The sequence below is a fragment of the Crassostrea angulata genome, unplaced genomic scaffold (assembly GCF_025612915.1).
Source record: "Crassostrea angulata isolate pt1a10 unplaced genomic scaffold, ASM2561291v2 HiC_scaffold_111, whole genome shotgun sequence".
Lineage (NCBI taxonomy): Eukaryota > Metazoa > Mollusca > Bivalvia > Ostreida > Ostreidae > Magallana > Magallana angulata.
Genome location: NW_026441666.1, coordinates 1 through 24,000, shown reverse-complemented (window position 1 = coordinate 24,000; position 24,000 = coordinate 1). Strand labels below are relative to the sequence as shown.

The following is a 24,000-nucleotide window of genomic DNA, read 5'->3' as shown; positions in this document are numbered from 1 at the left end:
TTGGATATACTTAGAGCCTATTTTGTATTTCAATGACTGATTTTATTAATGCTTTGTGTTAGGGTCCTGCATGGATTAAATTGGGTGTGGGGACCCTTGCTCCTCCTCATATTAATTCAGATATCAAGATATTTCAAAATTGCCGAAAATCAGCATTGACTTGACACCCCCCCCCCCCCCCGCACACAAAATCTCTCTTCCCCCCCCCCCCCCCCGCCCGCTTTGACTATATCCTAGACCTTTGCATGATAAAGGCAATGCAGTCATTGCTATAGTCTGATCGACACGGTTATTTTAGATTTCACAATAGGAATATATGCATTTTGACGCCCATATTTTTTATTTTTTTTTTATTGTAAAAATTGATTTATAATAGTTTACATTATAGAGTTCTGAATAGATATTTTTTTAAATCAAAATTTTTAAAAAAAATCACTTAATATATATTAAGTTATTTACGATCAAGATAGAAAGAGGAATCTGGGCCAACCCACCCCTTCACGAAATTTCAAACACATGGGCGTCAGAAGGTATATCATATTTGGGCGGGGAATTTGATAGATAAAGTATGGGGGGGGGGGTGAACTGGATCTGAGTTTACTTGAAATGAAAATATTCTTACGATATTTCCAATTATAATTGTTAAACATATGTTTTAAAATTATGATTATGTCAATTTGTTGATGTCACTACAGAGGCACATCACGTGTCCACATAGGCACATATCATGCCCACAGACGCACATCACGCACACACAGAAGAGGGACAACTGCGTCCACAGAGGCCGAACACATGCCCACAGGTGCCCACGACCTGTTCCAAGAGATTAAAACCGAGTCCCTAGGGACACAGAACATGCTCGCGAAAATCGATACAGAGGCACCTGGATTTATACAAACGAATGCAACATGTGAACGTTTCGAGAAATATTCCGAACCCAAGGTAATTATTTTGCTGAATTTGTAATTATTGATGTGTAATTATTAATTGAATTGTTCATTATTATTTCTTTATTCCTCTATTAACTTAAATTCATGTTATAAATTTCAACATACCAGTGATTTGGAGATACCGGGTCCCTCGTTGACATCGACCATTTGCATGATTTATTGTTATCAGATCCAAAAATAATTGTGTTAAGTGGTTCTTACATTGAACATTAAAATGCAATTTTACAAATATACAGGCTGTTGATTTTAGGGCATTATGCTGGGCTTTGTAAAATCTTTAATTATGCATTGAGAGAGAGAGAGAGAGAGAGAGAAGATAGAGAGAGTTAGACTAATTTGGAAAAGTGCCCCTGTTTTTCATTTAGATGAACAAATGGTCCATGCTATCGATGATGTTAGACCATGATAATGACGACAGTGATGACGGCGAGGAAGAGCTGGACCAGGCGGTATGGTCATAACTAATTGTAATCAGATTCATCAGATTAATCATATTTTCATCACGGCATTGATTCAATATTTCGATTTTGTAGACATTCTCAGCAATCTATACTTGTTATGAATATCAAAACAAATTGGAACATTTAATGATTCATAGTCTCGTGATTTTCAGGCCCTGTCCAGACTTTGTGCCTTGTTGGGGAATATAATTCTTTGGGAAGAGGTACTGAATAAAAACGTGTCCCCCTTTGTTGAAATATACAAATTACAGATTAATCTAGTTGATTTAATATTATATATCTGTATATTTCTATACATGCACATTCTCTCTATAGGCACGAGTTTTGTCAGAGCTGACCATCAAAACAGTTCTAGCTGAGGAGCGAATAACATTAGAGGTGATTATACTTATATGCATTATAAACCTATATAAATTTCAAATTTACTAGTTGGGAGTAAATACAAAATAAACAATATGTTCATTTTGTATTTTCTGCCACCCGCTAATATAAAAATATGCAACGTGACATAAATACTTACATGTAATAAATCGATAAATGCGTACTTATACGCATAAAGGATAATTGTTCTTATGAACATTTATATCTGTTTTAAGGCCAGAAGGATGTCCAATATGGCGATACAGTCTGCCTACTCAGCGTCCGTCGTTACCCTACTAAGGTCCTCTAAGAAGGTGAGAAGGAAATTAAGCTCAACACAGGAATAGGTATTCTAATATTCAAATATAAATTTAAGGTTCTACATGTAAAGATCTATAGATTAAGCTAAAACACGTACAAAAAGTTTCTTACCTTTACTCACATGATATAAGCTATAGTTTGGCTGCAGGTCTGTAGTTTCCCGATCTGAAATAAAAATAATCGAATGGAGGATCAGGTCGGCCATCGAAATTTTTCAGACCGGGATCCACAGACCTGCAGTTATTCAAAAACTATTGTGAAATTATTTGCCAAAAGTTCATCGATACGTACAGGTATGTTAGATTGCCGCAAATATCAATGAATAAGATGCTAAAACCATGGGCAAAAGAAACGCGACTAAAGAGCTTCAAACTTATAATTATACAATCGTAATGAGTTGCTACACATATAGAATCGATAAGTCACTAATATAATGAATGCATAATTTATGTTACATTTTTACCTTATAAACCGATTTGCTGAAGATAAATTCTTAACAGCTACACGTAGTATAACACTTTCCCTAACCGTGTCCGTTTCCTGTTTACGCCAAACATCTTCAGGCGACTTCTAGCTTGCTGTTTTGGGTGCTGCAGGAGGAGAATTAAAACTTTTAATTAATCATAAATAAAACACCTTAATTAAACAATATTCATTCTTTCCTTTTTGATCCTTGTTACTGCTGGTGAAAAAAAGCCATGATACCAAATCAGACAGTACTTTTGATTTTGAGGGAAATTTTTAATTTTAAGAATTGCAGCGTATTTTCAAATAAGATTCATAATTTCAAGTTTGATCAAAACCATGTTTCTTGGCCGCTCTCTGCTGGTTGAAGGGGGTGCATGTTTATTGCTGTAGATTTTGTATCATTTGGCTTTTGGCTTTCATAAATCTACATGTACATGTTTATTTTAATTCAATTTACATTTTACGTCCAAAGGTTAGGCAATTTAAAAAAAAAATAATAAGACAGCGGAACATTAACTGACAAGATTGGAAATATACCGCTGATGTCAATTTCACCTGTTACAGTCAAAACATTTGAAATGGGCGAGGCATATTGAAGCGGACGTCTGAGAAAACATTGGGTTGAAAATGTAGCATTTCAATCAACCGCACCGTTAATTATACATATCTAATGCATGCTTTGAAAATGTACAAGAAATCCAAGGGTTTAAGCTAATTTTAGTTCTATAACCAGGAAGTAAATTACACAATTTCGCGGGTAGGTTAAGGCAACTCCGAGCTAAATGACCGTCAAAATTATGATCAATTTAAAAACAGTTTATTTTTATGAAAACAGTGCGGAATATTAATATCAAGTGGATGTGTTCACCAAGATTTTATTTTTCTACTTCGGAATCGACTCGATCTTTGAAGCTGCCGTACCATGGTATTACGTGACAATTAAAAATAGATCACGTTTTACCTTATTAAACACAAAATCAAAAAGTGTAACACTACCCCGAAGTTCATTTGTATGTTTGCTACAATAAGCAATTAGTTCAGGTTTATTAATATAACCGCTAGAATCCTATTGTTAATCGCATAAAATAAATATTGTAAATATTTATCGGAAACCCTCTCAACTTCTATACTCATTTCCTATCATATCGCGGGTTCTATGGTATCGCAGTATTTCTGTTTACGAATAGTACTTAGCAAATTGACATTTGACATCGGGATATTTTTAGACATAGTAAACAGAGGCACGCTGAACATCACAGAGGTATATCATAGTGAAATCTCACAATAACATTAGTTTCTAAAAATATTTTCGTATTGATAAATTTTTCGACAAAAATGATTTAACTACCGCGATATCATAGGACGGGCTCATATCATTTCATTTAAAATACTACGTATTTTTCATTTAAAACAACGAAGCACAGGATTCTAGCAGCACTTTTCAAGTACTTGAGGTCATATTTACCACAGTCATCTTTCATAATATCCGGGGTAGTGTTACACTTTTGCCTTTTTTTGTATACACACTGACAGAGGAAAGGCTGGCCAAGCCATATAAATGTCGATCTGCTTACCTTATAAAACTCGCTGATTAAATAAAATATCCATGCCTGTATTATCCTGATTATATCCTAACTGACACTCATCTAAATCTTAGGTATCTGTATTAAATAAGTCTTATTTCGGCATACCGATGATTTGTCTCCCGACATGATCTTCTCTATGAAACATGCTTGTGACGTCATCAATGATAATTATACGTAATAGAGAGAAATCAAAGATATATTCAGTTAGAAGAGTTTCTAGTGATATTTTATGCCTGTAGTTTTTATAATTTAAACCAGAGATAAAGTTAAAATAGACATGTTTCTGAGTAAAATATGACACCATGCTGCTTTTTGTGACGTTATATCGATCTTAGGAATTTGATCGCTGAGAGTTGCCTTATCACCCGCGACGCCCACGGCATTACCTTGATACAGAACACACGTGATAAATAGACTGGTCCTCTGTCTCTATCGTACGAAAAAGATATCGTGCATATCATACAGGCATTGCAAGTCTAAGGTGGTAAGTTAATTAGAACAATTTTGTCTGAAATTGTGAGAAAACTAACTATCTAATATACCTCATGACGGTACAACATTCTACATATTCCTAACCGTAATCTAGATGGATAAGTCAACAAGGGCTTGTCCTTATTATTGAACCGAAAGTAGTGACAATTTTTAGAGACATGATGAAGATATCCAGCTTTATTATTCCATTCCTTTTGCATTTTTAATGATTATGTGTCATTCTAAAACAGTTTGTTTCTGGTGTAAGAAAAGTAAACGGCCAAATTTTTAATTACAAACTATAGACTTTGACACGTGCGTTCACGGGTTGACATTACATATCGGACATTTACGAAATAGATACATCGACATACCATATTGTTGAAATTTACATAACAAAGCCTACAATAATGCTATAAAGTTCACTACACTTTACTTTGTTAGAATAATCTAACTGTGTCTCGTCTCGTGAATCTGGCCCTTACAACAGTTAGATTGCCTCCCATATATCCTTAATGTAGCAGAAAATTGCAGAATCGCTCCGAAACGATTTTGGAAAAAAATTAATGAAGTGCATTGAAAATAACAGTCAAATTAATCGTAATAAACCTTTTTGAGACTGTAAAAACCTTTCAAAATTTAATCCATATAATGAAAAAAATCAACACTTTTTTTTCATTTTAACGCACAGTCACGAATTTTCTTTGCTACAGAGACAATACACGGAACGCATGCTATCGCAAAACCGGGTCCGTAGGAAATTTATCATTTTAACGATAAAACAAATTTTTGCATGGAATCATATTGCCATCACGAAGAAAAAAGTAATTACTAAGTTGATAGGTATATTTGTTATAATTTTATAATTACTCTCATAAGATATATATGAACAGAATATATATAGCAAATTTCCTATGAAATTTTACACGTATTTGTATTATCGTTTCTGAGTTTATTCATGAAAATATGATATTGTGGAAACATAAACTAAAGATCCCGTTAGCGTGAATGTATTGTGCAAACGCAAGATTGTAAAATCCAAAAAATCCAGATGATTTCAGGGATTTTTTAAGGAACTTGAGTAATAATTAAACGTTGTAACGTGTTTCATTGTCTTCATAAGTTGTAGTTGATTTGTAAAGGGAAGCTATTTACCTTATTAAATTTTATAGACCGGTAAAATTTAAATTTTCTAATTTCAGATGGCATTATCTGAATCCCCAATACCACCCGATGCTCAGCATTATTTGGTGTGTGGCACTGAAGACTGTAAGAAGAACTGTCAGTTTTACTGCAATGACTGTCACCTACCAATGTGTGAACAATGCCGAGATAAACATCAGAAGAATAAGAAAACCGAAAAACACGAAGTGGTCCCTTATAAACAACGCAAACATCAAATTCCTTTAGAGAAATGCAAGATCCACCCATCAAAACACATAGATCTTCTTTGTGAGGAATGCCAGATTCCCATTTGTTCTAAATGTACAACCACAAAAGAACATCGTGGTCATCTGTTTACCGATCTAGAAATGGTCTTTGCTGAACATTTTTTACTTTGTCACGTAGAAGTTGCCAAAATTCGAAGCTATTTTGAGCCTACGTCTCAAGATTTGAAAACGGAAATTGCTGAAGATGTCAAAGAAATAATGAGGACAATTGAAGACATAAGAACATCCATGAAGGCCGAAGCTGAGTCTGTGAAAAAGTGTGTAGACACAGTCACGTTAGATAAAATAAATCATGTTGACAAAATAGAACAGTCATTATTAGAAACTTTAAGCGGTCAAAGTCAAAAAATAGATGACTACATTAACTATCTCCATGATTTAATTCAGACGTTTAATGGTTATTTATCTCCTTCAAACATCGAACAATTGACATTTGCTCTCAAATCAAAAAATAATACAACCCATACCAGAGACATCCAAACCAGTCCCACCCGTATTTACTGCTGGTCAATACACAAAGGAAGATGTCGCTAAACTGCTGGGTAGAATAACTGTTCCCGACACTAAACCACAGAACAGAAAAGTGAAACCCATGGAGACTGCCTCTACACAGTTGAAACCTACAGGGAAACAGAGAAAACAAGACAGAGAGAAATCTGACGTGAATCAAACACTGTCTCTATCTTCCTCCGTCACCAAGGTCAGGGAGTACACGGTACCAGGTGTTTGCAATGCATATCATATATCACTGGGTAAATCAGGCAGACTCTGGGTCAGTGAAATAAATGGTAACCTTGTCCAAACCGATCTACAAGGGAATCAGCTTCAGAAGATACAAACCAGTGGTATCAGATCCGAAGGCTACCACAAAGTCACACAGAACGGGGATCTGATCTATACAGATAAACAAAACAAAGTCATCAATAGGATAACATCGGAAAATATAATCACTGAATTCATTAAAACAGGAGACTGGGAACCACTCAGTTTACATTGCTCCCACTTCAACGGGGACATACTGGTGGGGATGATAAAGGATACAGAGGGTAAAGTCACCAGGTACAACAAGACATGGACAGAAATACAGGACATACAGAGAAACAACAAAGGACAGGAACTGTATGAGCTACCGCACTACATCACAGAAAACGTCAATGGTGATGTCTGTGTATCAGACAATAACAAATATGCTGTAGTGGTGGTGGATAAATCAGGACGACACAGGTTCTCATACACAGGTCAGAGGTTAGGGTTTAATCCCTATGGAATATGTACTGATGTACTCGGTCACATCCTGGTGTGTGATACATATATATTCAGTAACACAGTTGATCTTCTGGACCAGGACGGTCAGTTCTTGTCTGTACTACTCACAGGACAACAAGGGATAGATTATCCCATTAGTGTGTGTGTGGATGATGACAACAATCTCTGGGTGGGACAACGTAACACCACAACAGTGACAGTGTACAAGTATCTACAGTGATCATTATATGTCCATACAATAATTAGGTACTGTGTGTGTGTTGTGAGACAATGTAACAACACTGTTATATACTGGTATATACAGTGTAGATAGAAATACATGTAAACATTCATGTAGCCTGGTATGTTTTAGTTTTGATTAATGAATCATATTCATTGCCTAACAATTGATGAATAAATAAACATGTATTATTTTTCTTTTTATAGCTATTAGACACTTAATTTCTGATTGAATCTTGAACAATAGCTATCAAAAGGACTTACGTAACATATGGTTTTACTAGTAAATGATGTCAGGAGAATGTTCTCTGAATGATATCTTTAAAGTGACATCTTAAAAAGCAAATGTAATTATGTTAACACATTATTGTTAATAGGCACTGATCATTAAAGACATTGATATATAAATTATCATATTATTCTCTTTCACTAGTTCTAATCTAATTTATGTAAGAACTCTGTCGTAAAAGCCCGTGAAGTTGCGATTGGATTTCGATCTAGTAAGTGAATTCTTTCTCAAAAGGTTTATCTTCCCCTGTGGCCTTGATCTTCGAGCCTTGTTGTCCAAATGCTGGGCCTGACTTGAATTAAAACCGTACCTTGAAAGAAATACAGACAATATTCAACATTCAGTGTTTCATCAATTGATGAATTTGATATAAGATAAATATTAAAGGTCCTCCACACCTTTGGAAGAAGTCCTAAACATCTAATTTATAGTAACTGAAAGATATGGATTGCGAGTATATATTCGACTTGAAAATGACAGAAAAAATTTAAGTTTTTGGGGAAAATCAGCGTTTAAAATATCACCGCTATTCAATAAAACAAAGTGAAACGTCCCTGCAGTATTCGAACTGGGGACCTACGGGTCAGTAGATCAAAGCTACATCCAATGCACAACAGTGATAGACAGCAAAAATCGGCGATACAAACTGTCTGTGTCATAATGGGCTAACCATGCGCGGATACAGAAAATGTTTCGGGGCGGGGGTTCCGACGGTGATTTGAGTTTTGCGGGGGGGGGGGGGGGTCCAAGGCATATTTATTGTAATTCTATAATGAAATTTAAAGAAATTTGAACTTTTCAGGGGAGGGACCACCTGACACACCCACCCCCTTTCTAGATCCGCGCATGTTAACATCACCATGTTGTGACGCTCTGTCGTAAATGAAATGACTCGTATCCTTATTTAAAATGCTCTGACACGCAGACGTTCTCTCTCTCTCTCTCTCTCTCTCTCTCTCTCTCTCTCTCTGTGTCTCTCTGTCTCTGTCTCTCTCTCTCTGTCTCTCTCTCTCTCTCTCTCTCTCTCTCTCTCTCTCTCTCTCTCTCTCTCTCTCTCTCTCTCTCTCATACTCTCTCTGAGATTGAACATGAAAAACAACTGAATCTTTTTATTCTTTGCACTGTGAACTGCACAACTTATATACAACGAAATTTGAAAAATATTACACATGAAAAAAGTCAAAAGCCAAAATCATCGACATTTTAATTTGAAATATATTCCGTTCAATTTATGAAAGAGAGTTATTACTCTAGACTTTTCAAACTGTATCACTTTGATTTATTATCAATGTAGAAATACCGTCACTGTATGTCAATCATTTAAATCGTATTTTTTTAAAAATGCTAACGTGGGTTATGTATTTTTCCTGCAATGTAGCTACCTTCATATCCCGAATGAATCACCAAAGAAAGCATTTTATTGTTTAAATAGTCATTGATTCGTCATTATTTACACCCTTTGTTTTTTGTTTTATTTTGCTCATACGCGGAATCGACTTATATTTAATGCTTACTGAATTTGGTCTTTAAATATAAATCAGTTTAAGTTTGAAAAAATTGTCTTTTTTCTAAAATTTCTTTTGAAAATATAATTTTTTGATATTGCATGGAATTGAGGTTGTTTTAAGTATAAAACTTAGGAAGAACTCCTTTTGGCTGAAGTATCAATTTCTAATTTGACATTATATGCATATGATAATAAAGAGCTATCTGCATTCCATGCATAAGCTATCGTTTATTGATTATCTTTATTTGCACAAACCCGCCAATAGTACCAATACAAAGGCAAATTAAAATTAACAAAGTTAAGATCAAATGTCAAACACATTCTTGTAGATACATTCCTCACTGTATGGATGTTTAATATATGATAATATCTGCCTTTTAAATTTCATGTACAGCTGCCAAAAATAATTGTCATTTGGCGTCAATCGATGTAAAAAAAAACTTGAATAATGAAAGAATAAACAACTTTCGCATATTGAAATAATAAAAAACATATTTCGGTTCAGTCCTACTAAGGAAATAAACTTAATTTATATACAAGTATTTTACAACAAATTTGAATCATTTGCCATTTAAGGCAAATAGGAAGTTGGATAGATTTGGAGATTGTCACAAAAACTTATGTTGTAATACATATTTTTTAAATTCTTAAAAATATTAAAATTAGCACTGGCACGGAAACAAATAATGTTATAACGGAAATATTTTTCCGTGTGAATATTTTGCTTTATTCGTTTACACTCATGAGATCCGATTTGCGAAAACTATAGATTACATGCTAGTTAATACTCTAAAAACTTATTTGAATGACTCAAACTGCTGAAAACTTTTTCGATAGGAATATGCAATATCTAATTTATCAGCGTTAAATTTGCATCTTCAGATTTTTTTAAATCTTATAAAAAAATTCACATGCATATATGTAGATACATTTCCGGTTGGATTATTCATGATTGTCATTTTCATCTTTACATGGTTTGTTTTTCAGATACAAACACAAATTAATATCTTAAAGGACATGTAACCGCCTGAAAGATTATGATATCATTTCAAATGGGTAGCAAAGACACACATTCATCAGAAAAAAATATGCACTAATCAGTGTCTAGAACACGTAATTTTGAATCAATTTCATTTTTCCCGATTTCCACTCAGCCACAAACAGGTTGACGTTGGTGTCCACACATAAACCGTATGGACAACAAATATTGCAGTTGTCAATGTAGCGGATGAACTGTCCGTCCTGATCAAGGATATGGATACTGTGGTTATTACAGTCAGCCGTCAGGATCCGACCTTGGCTGTCTGTGGTGATGCCGTAAGGATTAAATGATCTGGTGGCAGTAGTGGATGGTCCATTGTATGAAAAGCGAAATTTCCCGACTCGGCTGACCACCACTACTGCACTGGCCCAACAGATAGATACACAGATATCTTCGTTCCTATTTTCATTAATGTATTTTAGGCCACCAGGTGAATACAGAGGGAGACCGTTAGTATCAAACTGGACACTTTGTTTCTCCTTTCCTTTTGAGCTATAGTAACGCACGACTTTTGATTCTCTGTTATTATCACTGTCCATGATTACCAGGAGGTCACCAGAGGAGGTAGTACAGACACCATGGGGTCTCCATTTTCTTAATTTTATCTTGTTCTGGATTAAGAATGCATACTTGTCTCCATACTTTATTAGTAAAAAGCTACAAAAGACAAATGAATTGTTGTTACAATACACATACATTTACAAACATAATAACTATGACAATAATGCGACTCCATACATTTCCGTATACAAATGTATTATTGACTAGAACTGCTTTCCATAGATTTAAGTTTCATCAGCAACCACGTGTTTTGCAAAACCTTCCAAAATTACAACATTCACATTTACTTATACATCGTAAATCTGCCAAGAACTTATACTGTATGATAAAATACAGACTTATATTGTATGCTTATACAATGAAACAATTGCATGCTATGCAAAATATGAATCTGCGCACTATGCAGAAAGTAGGTCATGTCGGCCGATAGACATTGGAGAGAAATACTCAACTATCATGAAAATGCAAGCTTATGCATACTAGAATTTCACTCAAAACTCTGGAAAGATACATATACAATGCGATAAACATTCACTTACACTATGGCACTGCACACTTCACACAAAACGACATAATGCTCTGTAGCAAAACAGCTCGGCTCCAGCCGACATGTGAAACTCAAAAAGTTTACTCAGTAAGTCGTACATAGAATGTTTCTTAAACATCACACTCCCCGCCTAATATCCCAAGGATATTACAATTATACAAAATTATAAATCATATACACAAAAATCTAAACAGTATGTGAGCAAACTAAAGCACACTAATAAACTGAACAAGTTAGTCAATCAGTAGCACCAATTCCGTTATTGGTCGAATGTAGGTTGTGTCCTTGCCGTCTTTGATCACCCGAACTTCAACTGTTCTCACTTTCTGATCGTTGCCACTTTCGAAAGTCTTCACAATCAAACCCATCGGCCACTGTCCACGGTGCAACTCCTTGTCACGTAATAGGACCACGTCACCTTCCTTCACGTCAGGACGTTCCTCACACCATTTCCTTCTTGCTTGGAGATTCTGTAAGTACCCATCCTTCCAACGCTTCCAAAAGGTATCGGAGAGGTGTTGTACATGTTTCCACTGAGCTTTGTAGATTTCCTTTGTGTCGCCACAAGTCTGTGGAGGAATGTCTGCGAAACTTTTCTGGGTAAGTAGCATTGACGGACTGATGACATAAGGACTGTCAGGATCACATGACAGTGAACAAATAGGACGGGAGTTCACGATTGCACACACTTCACACATGAATGTGCACAAGACTTCATGGGACAACTTTTTCGCATTTGGGTTCAACAACATGGAGTCTAGTATCTTGCGAGAGATCCCAATCATCCTCTCCCATGATCCTCCTCTGTGTGATGCATGGGGTGGATTAAAGGTCCATGTTATCCTGTTGTTGCGAAGGTAATCTCTAATAGGTCGTTTCTCTGTATAAACGGCATCCGCTTGAATCGCGTCCAGGGCGCCTAAGAAGTTGGTCCCTCGGTCCGAACGCATCTCCTTCACTGGGCCACGTAGAGACACAAAACGTCGCAGTGCATTTATGAATGATGAAGAGCTCATCTCTTCTATGACTTCTATGTGAATGGCCCTTGAAGTCAAACATGTAAAAAGTACCGCCCATCTTTTGTTGTGAGATAATCCTCCTCTGGTCTTGCGCGCGGCTACAGTCCACGGGCCAAACACGTCGACACCTACTGCTGAGAAAGGAGGACCAGGCGTCAGTCTGTCTGCAGGTAAGTCACTCATGCGCTGGTGTTCCAGTTTTCCTCGGAGTTTCCTGCAGGTAACGCACTTGTGTATAACTGAGTTCACAAGTGTCTTACAGCCAGTGATCCAGAACCCACCGGACCTCACTGCACCTTCTGAGATAAGTCTTCCTTGGTGATAAACTTTGCTGTGGAAATGGGACACAAGAATTCTTGCAACATGAGATTTTCCAGGGATGATTATTGGGTTCTTCTCATCAACAGGAAGGTTAGATTGGTTGAGACGTCCGCCAACACGTACCGTGCCCCGTTTGTCCATAAATGGGTTCAAAGTCACAATGCAGCTTGAAGGGGGTACAGGTTTACCGTCTTTCAAAGATCTGATCTCTTCCTTATAAAAGAAAGCTTGTACTTCCTGCAGGATGAAATACTCAGCTTCTTGCATGACCTCAACATCGAATGCTGCTGAATCTGCAGCTCCTCTTTTCAATCGGCAAATCTTCTTCGGATTATAAACAGCACGCACCAAACTTTTCCAAGTTGAAAAGTTTTCAAATCTTGCCACAAATGGTGTGTTTATTTCCGTTTTCTTTACTCTTACTTCTGGACGTACATTATGGTCTTCTTCAGGAGAGACCAAAGGAAAGGTAAGAACTTCTTCTTTACTATAAGGAGATCTGAGTAAAAGTGGTCCTCTAAGCCAGTCACTCTCTGCTAGCTCTTCTACCGATGTCAAACATCTAGTCCCTATGTCTGCTGGATTCTGCGCAGTTGGTACACATTTCCACCAAGGCTTAGAGCGTCTGTGGATGACAGCCACTCGGTTCGAGACATAGTTATAAAATCTGCGAGTTTGGTTGTTCAGGTAACCTAGTACTACCTTACTATCTGTGTAGTACGTCGCTGCATCTGGGTCGATATCCAAGTGTTTGAACACTGTCTGAGCCAACTCTGTGCCCAAGACTGCTGCACAAAGTTCAAGACGCGGGATAGTTGTAGTCTGAAGTGGGGCTATCTTAGATTTCCCAATGACGAATCCAACGTGGACATCACCAGAGTTGCTGATTGTACGCAGGTACACCACTGCTGAGATCGCTTTCTCAGAAGCGTCCGAGAATATATGTATTTCCCTCATGTGAGTACGGCTTAAGGAAAGCTGCGTAAACATTCTTGGAATGTGCAAGTCTTCTAGAGAGCTGAGGGAGTCCTTCCATCTTGTCCACTCTTCCTCTCGGTCACTAGGTAAAGGATCATCCCAACTACTGTTGCACTCACCAACTTCTCTATACAGAATTCTGCCATGTATCACTATGGGTGCTGGACAGGCAAATCATCAGATCCAATGTCCAGTGACATTAAGTTCTTTTCCAAGTCCTCAGATGGAAAAGCTTCCATGACTTCCACATCGTTTGACACAATCTTATGGAGTCTGATTCTTGCATTGTTCAACGCAACCTGAGTCTTCTTTAGCAATCTAATGGCTTCTGCACTAGAGGGCAAGGAGATAAGACCATCATCCACATAAAAGTTCTTCATCACGTAATTCCTTACATCACTATCTTCGTTCTCTACTGTTTTCCGTAGACCATAAGTGGCCACTGCCGGTGAAGGTGTGTTCCCAAACACGTGAACCTTCATTCGGTACTCAATAAGTTCTTCATCCGAGTCGTTATTCTTGTACCAGAAGAACCTCAAAAAGTCTCTGTCCTCTTCACTAACAAGGAATGAGTAAAACATCTGCTGGATGTCCGCCATGATGGCTACTTTGTCCATACGGAAACGTAACAGTATACCAAGCAAGTCATTCGTTAGATTAGGTCCTGACAGTAAGACACTATTGAGAGAGAGACCTTCATAACTCACTGATGAGTCAAAAACTCCACGTATTTTGTCTGGTTTTCGTGGATGATACACTCCAAAAAGAGGTAAAAACCAGCACTCTTTTCCTGGAGGAACAGGTGGTGCAATCTCTAAAGCGTCGCTTTCTGTGATTGATTTCATAAACGTGATCATGTGCTCCCTCTTTATAGGGTTCCGCTTCAAATCCCTGTCTAGCATCAGCGCACGCTTTAACGCTTGACTTCTGTTGTTCCCTAACTGCGGTCTACAAAGCTTAAAAGGGAGTGGAGCTTTCCATCTCCCGTCTTCATCTTTCACAAACTCATTGTCCATAATCCTGAGGAATTGGCGATCTTCGACAGAGATCCCAACTTCGTCATCATCCCTGTTCCGCTCGAAAATGTGGAACCCAACATCGTCTCGACAGGATGCGATGTCCTCCTTTAGATGGAAACTGTTAGGACAGGGTTGAAAAATCGACTGACGTTCACAGGTAACTATGTTAGTCTTGAGCACATTGATAGTCGATGGTTTATGCGACTTGTTGATACATACATCTCCAATGACGACCCAACCTAGTTTCAGCTGCAACGCAAAGGGTGAGTTCTTAGGTCCAAGTCTCTGAGACAGCACATAATGGGCCTCCAGTAGATCACGTCCTATGAGTAGTAGAATTTCCGCTTGTGGATTCATAGGAGCTAAAGGTAGGTCTTGAAGATGTGGGTGATGTTTCACTACATCAAGGGTCGGTATTTCATGTTTCTCATTGGGAATTTCATTACATTCTGTAATGGTAGGCAGTTCCATCACAACAGAACCATCAGTCGTTGCTACCATCAGACCTGATATCCTACGACCACTCGTCTGTATGCGGCCCGCACATGAGGTAAGTGTAAAGAAATGTGTCTGTGAGTGAGGCACATTCATAAAGTCAAACAGTTCTGATCTTGCGAGTGTTGTGTTGCTCTGGTCATCAATCAGAGCATAGATGCGTAAACGTTGTGAAGGGGTTCCTTTCGGATATACGTCCACAAGTACAGCCTTTGCACACGAACGTCCAGTAAACTGTTCACCACACACCGCCGTGCACTTAGAGAGGATGTTTGCTCCCTCCCCGCCATTCTGTCTCTGGCTTTCAGGTGGATGGAGAGCTGTAGGGTGCTGTGAACTTTCACATTCCTCGCATCTTATATCTGCGCGGCAGGTCTTGAACGTATGCGTGTCTGATCCGCAACATCTGTAACACAAGTTATGTTCTCTGAGGAATAATTTCCGGTCACGAACGGATTTCTTCCTGAAAGCCCTGCACTCATTCAAGGTATGCTCAGCATCGTGGATAGGGCATCTCTTCCCTGTGGTCTTAAAGTCTGTTCCTGAGTCTTTAAAATCAGTCTTCTTGACATTCACTGATTTTGCAGGTTTGAAGTTCTGCTGGTTGTATCTTGGTGTCTCTTTGACAAAAGCCTGAGTCACTTGTAAGCCAGGGTCATTCATCATGGTTGACATTTCCTTCACAAATTCACAGAATATAGTAAATGGAGGGTAAGTAACTCCATGAGTCTGTTTGTACTTCGAGGCTTTAGAAGTCCACTTATTCTGCAAACCAGATGTTAACTTCTGAACAATGGGAAGCACTCCTACTGATGAGTCAAAATAACTGAATTGTTGATTGTATTTTGGATTTTCCTTTAACGCCAGTGTTTCGCTCAAAATATCTGAAAGTTCATACAACCGTCTTGGTTCGTTCGCACTGAGTCGGTGGAAATTCGCAAGCTTGGTCTTAATTGCTGTTTCGATCAGTTCAGGTGAGCCGTATCTTTCCTCCAGTCTAGTCCATAAGGTCTCACAGCCTTGTGTAGGATTTCCTATTGATGCTGCTCGGATGCTTTTAGCGTGTTCCTTGGAGCTAGGGCCCAACCATCTGATGAGGAGATCGAGTTCTTCTGAGGGCGAAACTGATGCCTCCTGAATAACTGACTTAAAACTGGTCTTCCAGGGTACAAAGTTCTCAGGTTTATCGTCAAAATTGACCAGCTTATTGATCATGAGTTCTTTCTTAAGTAGAAAGCTTGAAATATCAAACACAGTGTTCTTGGATGATTCCAATCCCTTGGGAACAGGTGTAGATATTCTCGTAACTGGGTTGACTGACTCGCTGTTAAGTTTCTCTGTTGCTTTGTGGGATTCCTCGTTCAACATTTCTGTCAGAGGTTCCTTTAAGGTTGTCTTTACTGGCTGTAGACTAATCCCTTCGACAAAGTTTCTTGCCCGTTCAATCGGATCCTCGACTTCTACGACAGGTTCGGCCACTGATTCGGAGGAAACAGAAATGTAGTCCGGTTCCATGCTCTCAAGAGCACGTAGCTTCGCTTCTGCCACAGCAGCATCTCTTTCGGCGTCAAGGACTTCCAGGTCCACTTGAATAGATGCCTGCTCTTTACGTAGTTTGGCTTCCTTCCGTGCGTACTGCAGTTTAGCCTTGGTCTCCTCCGCTTCAAGACGCTGCTGCGCCAAGGAGATGGAAGAGGCAGCAGATCGATGAGACCCAGCGCTTCTCCTTGATCGAATAGACTTTCTGTCTTCATGTTCCGCAGGCTTTGGGGAATCCCGAGGCTCCGCCTTTACCTGTATAGGCTTCGGAGTCTTCACTTGGACAGGATTAGGGCTCCTCATTGTCACAGGCTTGGGACTCATCACAAAGGACGACATTTCTGAGTCTAGCCCGCGCACAAACTCACTAACTTTGTCCATGAGTAAGTCTGTCACTACGTTCTGTGATGCTTTCTCTCTCTCACTCTCCTTTGTATTAGAGCGTTCCAGAAAGGCCAACAATTCTTCCTGAACTCCGCAGTACTCTTTAGCGAGGTTGATCAGTCTATCTCGTTGGAGATGGTAAGATTCCTTAGAGTCTGTAGCCATTTCTTTCATCTCTGCTTCTAACTTCCTACGCACAGTTCTCAGTGTTGTCCAAAATTTTGAAACAGACTGTTCGAAGAGAGCTCTTCCTGTCTCTGTCAAAACGATCTTCCTTCTGGGACGACCACTTGTGTCCTCTTCTGTTGGATTCATGGTTGCCATGTGTGCTTGTAGAGCCAGTCTTTTTACTGTTCTGGATTAAGAATGCATACTTGTCTCCATACTTTATTAGTAAAAAGCTACAAAAGACAAATGAATTGTTGTTACAATACACATACATTTACAAACATAATAACTATGACAATAATGCGACTCCATACATTTCCGTATACAAATGTATTATTGACTAGAACTGCTTTCCATAGATTTAAGTTTCATCAGCAACCACGTGTTTTGCAAAACCTTCCAAAATTACAACATTCACATTTACTTATACATCGTAAATCTGCCAAGAACTTATACTGTATGATAAAATACAGACTTATATTGTATGCTTATACAATGAAACAATTGCATGCTATGCAAAATATGAATCTGCGCACTATGCAGAAAGTAGGTCATGTCGGCCGATAGACATTGGAGAGAAATACTCAACTATCATGAAAATGCAAGCTTATGCATACTAGAATTTCACTCAAAACTCTGGAAAGATACATATACAATGCGATAAACATTCACTTACACTATGGCACTGCACACTTCACACAAAACGACATAATGCTCTGTAGCAAAACAGCTCGGCTCCAGCCGACATGTGAAACTCAAAAAGTTTACTCAGTAAGTCGTACATAGAATGTTTCTTAAACATCACATATCTCCTGTATCTGTTTTTCCTTCACTATGTTCAGAGTTTGAACAATGTAATCAGTATATGCTAGATAGCCTTTCTTTGTTATTGCAATGTCCTTTGGCTTATTCCCTGACTTGGTTTTTATTGACTTCACTAATTCTCCTTGAAGATTGAAGAGTCTCATGATATGGTCATTGCTGCTTGTCCAAACTTCTTGATCACTCTGACAACACACACTGTACAGCCGATTTATTTCTTCATGTTCAGTTTTTATTTCTCTGATTATTCGTGGTTTTTCAGTTCCTGGTCTTTTATTCGGAGAAAAATCATGAGAAGCAAACATTACTGCAAAACCATGTTCATCTGATAATAAGAGAGAACCAAACTGTTGATAGATATGTTCTTTTTCGATGTTTTGGGGCGTAAATATACCCCTTGGTGTGGCCGATTTCCGTAAAGGGTGCATTTCTTTAAAATCACTATTCCGGGATTTATATGCAAAAGTAAAACTTACATCATTGGACTCTAAAACTGTTTGGAGATCTGTTATAAACTGTGTAATTTCAGACATTATGCAAGTGATATTAATTTCCTCTCCACATAAGACGGCCAAACTGTTGGATTCCATACTATTGACGTCTGTTGTAAGTTTTTTGGTTATTGTATCTATTTCTCTGTGCCAATCATCTCCATGTTTCTTAATTTCTGTTCTCTGTTTCTCAAAGTGTATACTTATATCGACTCTTTCCGTCTGGATTTTGGAAATAATGTCTTGATATTGTGGATAAATTATTTTCTCCAGTTCTTCTAGATCTCTTTGCAATACTTCTTTTTTCTTCTCGAAACTATTCAAAATGTCCACTTTTTTGTGTTGCTCATGTTCACCAGAAGAAATACATTGCACACAAATAGGAATGTCGCATTGCTCACAGTGAATCACGCATTGTTTTGATGAATGTTTAGAACATGTAGGAGTAGATTCTCGTTTTTTTATTGGTACAACTTTATGGTCTTTGGATTCATCTGAAAGATGATCCCCAACACAGGCTTTACACAAATGAATTTGACAAATTTCACAGTGCAAAGAGGTATGTGTGTCACAGATGTGACACCGTAACACGTCCTGGGCACGACGTCGAGGATCCATGGTCAGACACCGTAAGTTTGGTTAATCATTGTATTTTGTTCTAAAAATAAACAAAAAACATTTATATTAGTTATTTTAAATTTTATATGGTCAGACACCGTAAGTTTGGTTAGTCATTGTATTTTTTTCTAAAAATAAACAAAAAACATTTATATTAGTTACATTAAATTTTATATGGGCAGACACCATAAGTTTGGCTAGTCATTGTATTTTTTTCTAGAAATAAACAAAAAACATTTATATTAGTTACATTAAATTTTATATGGTCAGACACCGTAAGTTTGGTTGGGCATTGTGGGTTTTTTTTCTAAAAATAAACAAAAAACTAATGTTTGGTTTCTTTGCAATTTATATATATATATATACAATACCATTATGTTCTATTTAACCATATCAACATATCATTTATAAGGTAGGTAGTGTACTTGTTGTATCGATATATAATATATCAATATATAAAATTTAATAGTCAAGGCTTAAACGACATCGATCTTGTTATCAAAAATATATATCCTTACCGTCAGCTGTTTGTTCAATAACCGATGCTATTTCCATCTATACCTATTATAAGCGTTTCACCTGCAGTTTAGATAAGATAAACCTTGGCCTGTTTCAGCAATTAGATATTTCACTTGTAATAAAAATGAAATACAGTCTAAAGGCTTTCATTGATTTTGATGATACATGTAGGTTGCTAGAAGTCAAACATATATACTATACAGTTAAAGTATCCATGGTGCTACAAATAATTTCCTGAATAATTTAGGAAACAATCTATGGGAAAATATAAATGTGCTTATATTGGTGCTTCAGATCCACTTTCACCGGCGTTTGAACTCAGGATCGTTGGAACCCACCCTCTTAGCTGTGAGCAGCCAGTGCACTAACCACTTGTCGTCTAGGCAAGACAAAATCTTGCTTTTGTTGACAACCGAAACTAGCGCATTACACGGTCTTTTCAATTGACGTAAAATGCAGAAAAACGACAATCTGAGAGGATCGTGGCGATGCACACTGTAGAGAAATATTCATATTATAAGCACAAACATTGCAATGACTCTGAATTTGACAAAGATTCATAATTAAGATAGATCAATCACAAAGATATTCGTCTTTTTGGTTTGGTTTGGTTTGGTTTTGTTTGTCTTTTACAGAGAGATGTTCTCTTGCCTAAACCGAGAGTTACACACGTGTTGCTATTAAGCAAAGTGTGTGAATTGAAAAAAAAAACCCATCAAAGAGTCAGGAAATTTCCGTGTGTTTCCTATATCTGCATTGTTCCCAACAACTCTGCAGCTGGGTAGCGGTAAAATGTTTCGTTCTTTTAATTTTTAGCTATTATATGACATATTTATAGCAGTGACAAAGTAGGTTTTAATACATACATGTATCTTGAAAGCCATAACAGACTGCAAAGTGTTATTTGCCGTACGCAAGTTTATGAATCAATTTAATTGCTTATTAAACGTATTTTCACATCCTCAATCGTTCAGGAAATGTTTTTGACGCATTGTCATGCGCTGAAAACTGCAGGTTTAAATTTTCTAAGTTGGTATGGTACACCTATCAATATTAATGATGTGGATAAAATTTCATTACATGATTTGATTTACCCTATTTGGTAAAGGGTCATGTACCACTTCAATTGGGAATTTTTGATCGACAAATTATTCTACTGGGAAAACAGTTTAAGATTTATGACTCAACTCAAGTTATCAAAAAACCAAAAATTCTATACAGTTTTTTTGGTTTACATTTCCATATAACATGATTGCTCATTAAATCAGTGTTTTCATCAATATAAACAATACTTAACAGAACACTAAGATAATTTGATTAATATATTAAAGGGTGTGTTATTTAGCATAGTTAAAAAATCAGCATTTTATCTTTCATATCGTATAACAAATACTACTCATTTAGTTTGAGAATTTTTTCAACGGGGTTAGGTAAAAAACAGTCAATTTTCAATGTGGAATAGGTCATAATACAGGACTCGCGTACAATGGATATTATCCCCTGCATTATAATCAAATTACGTTCACCTGTTTACTTTACAATATTTGCCCCCAAAATATTTTATTTTATTTTATGAAAAGTATCATTTATAAAAATCCCAGCGGCGTTCGAAGATATAACTTACAGATGCATAGCTACACTCAATCCCCTTGCGCTTCATGGCTAGGTAATCTACTTTCGAAAGAAAAAGGTTATGAAATTATACTTGATTTTATTGTTTATTCGATAAGAAGTACGTCTCAATATTAGTAGTCCCCCCGACAATTGTACATGTAGCGCAGCGGGTTAATTATTTTAAGAATTTCAGTTGTCAAAAACTTTAAAACGTATATCTAGTTAAATATTGTAAAATTTGAAAAATCCTGAACTGGTAAAAGTATTTCAAATACAATGCACTCTAATTCACATTAATATCAACAGATGACTATAACACCTTGAGTTATATTCTCAAATCTTATTTAAATAATGTGTTACACATGTTGGTATAAGTAGCATAGTCTATACATATAGTGTGAGGAACGTTTGATACATTGTAAATGTTTTCTGTGCCATAAGTTTGATTGTTTGATGGTAATCAGCAGGGTGGAAACATATAGTTCTGGATCTTTTTAACCACTCCCGATTTCCACTCAGCCACAAAAAGGTTGTCTTTTGTGTCCACACATAAACCGTATGGAAAACATAAACCGCAGTTGTCAATGTAGCGAAAGAACTGTCCGTCCTGATCAAGAATATGGATACTATGATTGTCACAGTCGGTCGTCAGGATCCGACCCTGGCTGTCTGTAGTGATGCCGTAAGGATTAAATGATCTGGTGGCAGTAGTGAATGGTCCATTGTATGAAAAGCGAAATTTCCCGACTCGGCTGACCACCAATACTGCACTGGCCCAACAGATAGAAACACAGATATCTTCGTTCCTATTTTCATTAATGTATTTTATGCCACCAGGTGAATACAGAGGGAGACCGTTAGTATCAAACTGGACATTTTGTTTCTCCTTTCCTTTTGAGCTACAGTAACGCACGACTTTTGATTCTCTGTTATTATCACTGTCCATGATTACCAGGAGTCACCAGAGGAGGTAGTATAGACACCATGAGGTCTCCATTTTCTTAATTTTATCTCCTGTATCTGTTTTTCCTTCACTATGTTCAGAGTTTGATTAATGTAATCAGTATATGCTAGATAGCCTTTCTTTGTTATTGCAATGTCCTTTGGCTTATTCCCTGACTTGGTTTCGATTGACTTCACTAATTTTCCTTGAAGATTGAAGAGTCTCATGATATGGTCATTGCTGCTTGTCCAAACTTCTTGATCACTCTGACAACACACACTGTACAGCCGATTTATTTCTTCATGTTCAGTTTTTATTTCTCTGATTATTCGTGGTTTTTCAGTTCCTGGTCTTTCATTCAGAGAAAAATCATGAGAAGGAAAAATTACTGCAAAACCATGTGCATCTGATAATAAGAGAGAACCAAACTGTTGATAGATATGTTCTTTTTCGATCTTTTGGGGAGTAAATATACCCCTTGGTTGGGCCGATTTCCGTAAAGGGTGCATTTCTTTAAAATCACTATTCCGGGATTTATATGCAAAGGTAAAACTTATATCATTGGAATCTAAAACTGTTTGGAGATCTGTAATAAACTAAGTGATTTCAGACATTATGCAAGTGATGTTAATTTGCTATCTCCACATAAGACGGCCAAACTGTTGGATTCCATACTATTGACGTCTGTTGTAAGTTTTTTGGTAATTGTATCTATATCTCTGTGCCAATCATCTCCATGTTTCTTAATTTCTGTTATCTGTTTCTCATAGTGTATACTTATATCGACTCTTTCCGTCTGGATTTTGGAAATAATGTCTTGATATTGTGGATAAATTATTGTCTCCAGTTCCTCAAAAATCTCTTTGCAATACTTTTCTTGTCTTTTCGAAACATTTCAAAATGTCTACTTTTTTATGCCGTTCATGCTCACCAGAAGAAAAACATTGCACACAAATAGGAATGTCGCATTGCTCACAGTGAATCACGCATATTGTTTTGATGAGTGTTTAGAACCTGTAGGAGTGGATTCTCGGTTTTTTTATTGGTACAACTTTATGGTCTTTGGATTCATCTGAAAGATGATTCCCAACACAGGCTTTACACAAATAATTTTGACAAATTTCACAGTGCAAAAAGGTATGTGTGTCACAGATGTGACACCGTAACACGTCCTGGGCACAACGTCGAGGATCCATGGTCAGACACCGTAAGTTTGGTTAGCCATTGTATTTTTGTCTTAAAATAAACAAAAAAACATTTTCATTAGTTACATTAAATTTTATATGGTCAGACACCGTAAGTTTGGTTGGGCATTGTTTTTTTTCTAAAAATAAAGAAAAAACTAATGTTTGGTTTCTTTGCAATTTATACATATATATACCACAATACCATTATTCTCTATTTAACATATCATTTATAAGGTATGTAGTGTACTTGTTGTTTCAATATATAATATATCAATATATTAAATTTAAAAGTCAAAGCTTAAACGACATCGATCGTGTTATCAATAATATATATCCTTACCGTCAGCTGTTTGTTCAATAACCGATTTTATTTCCATCTATGCT

At 37.1% G+C, this 24,000-nt stretch overlaps 5 protein-coding genes and 1 pseudogene across 5 annotated transcripts; 1 reads left to right on the top strand and 5 right to left on the bottom strand.

The window, feature by feature from the left end:
• Positions 1 to 756: 756 nt before the first annotated feature.
• On the top strand, positions 757 to 7,940 carry LOC128169250 (uncharacterized; annotated as a pseudogene).
• Positions 7,941 to 10,453: 2,513 nt separating this feature from the next.
• On the bottom strand, positions 10,454 to 10,930 carry LOC128169249 (tripartite motif-containing protein 2-like). Its single transcript, XM_052835413.1, has one exon. It carries the CDS (start codon positions 10,928 to 10,930, stop codon positions 10,454 to 10,456), a length of 477 nt encoding a protein of 158 aa, XP_052691373.1.
• An 802-nt stretch (positions 10,931 to 11,732) lies between these two features.
• On the bottom strand, positions 11,733 to 13,796 carry LOC128169248 (uncharacterized). Its single transcript, XM_052835412.1, has one exon. It carries the CDS (start codon positions 13,794 to 13,796, stop codon positions 11,733 to 11,735), a length of 2,064 nt encoding a protein of 687 aa, XP_052691372.1.
• A 173-nt stretch (positions 13,797 to 13,969) lies between these two features.
• LOC128169247 (uncharacterized) lies at positions 13,970 to 18,183 on the bottom strand. The gene is made up of 2 exons (XM_052835411.1): positions 18,099 to 18,183; positions 13,970 to 17,655 (listed from the first exon to the last, which is right to left on the bottom strand). The coding sequence occupies exon 2, from the start codon at positions 17,576 to 17,578 to the stop codon at positions 13,970 to 13,972; it is 3,609 nt and encodes a 1,202-aa protein (XP_052691371.1). The 5' UTR covers positions 17,579 to 17,655; positions 18,099 to 18,183.
• On the bottom strand, positions 17,574 to 20,016 carry LOC128169252 (E3 ubiquitin-protein ligase TRIM9-like). The gene is made up of 2 exons (XM_052835414.1): positions 19,872 to 20,016; positions 17,574 to 19,393 (listed from the first exon to the last, which is right to left on the bottom strand). Exon 2 carries the CDS (start codon positions 19,351 to 19,353, stop codon positions 18,217 to 18,219), a length of 1,137 nt encoding a protein of 378 aa, XP_052691374.1. The 5' UTR covers positions 19,354 to 19,393; positions 19,872 to 20,016; the 3' UTR covers positions 17,574 to 18,216.
• A 1,786-nt stretch (positions 20,017 to 21,802) lies between these two features.
• On the bottom strand, positions 21,803 to 22,643 carry LOC128169246 (tripartite motif-containing protein 2-like). The gene has a single exon (XM_052835410.1). The coding sequence runs from the start codon at positions 22,430 to 22,432 to the stop codon at positions 21,947 to 21,949; it is 486 nt and encodes a 161-aa protein (XP_052691370.1). The 5' UTR covers positions 22,433 to 22,643; the 3' UTR covers positions 21,803 to 21,946.
• Between the last annotated feature and the right edge of the window lie 1,357 nt (positions 22,644 to 24,000).

What these genes read in the sequence shown, in the direction of transcription:
- LOC128169247 (XM_052835411.1), bottom strand. Translation starts at nt 17,578, where the DNA reads ATGGCAACCATGAATCCAACAGAAGAGGACACAAGTGGTCGTCCCAGA.
- LOC128169248 (XM_052835412.1), bottom strand. Translation starts at nt 13,796, where the DNA reads ATGAGGGAAATACATATATTCTCGGACGCTTCTGAGAAAGCGATCTCA.
- LOC128169249 (XM_052835413.1), bottom strand. Translation starts at nt 10,930, where the DNA reads ATGGACAGTGATAATAACAGAGAATCAAAAGTCGTGCGTTACTATAGC.
- LOC128169252 (XM_052835414.1), bottom strand. Translation starts at nt 19,353, where the DNA reads ATGGATCCTCGACGTCGTGCCCAGGACGTGTTACGGTGTCACATCTGT.
- LOC128169246 (XM_052835410.1), bottom strand. Translation starts at nt 22,432, where the DNA reads ATGGACAGTGATAATAACAGAGAATCAAAAGTCGTGCGTTACTGTAGC.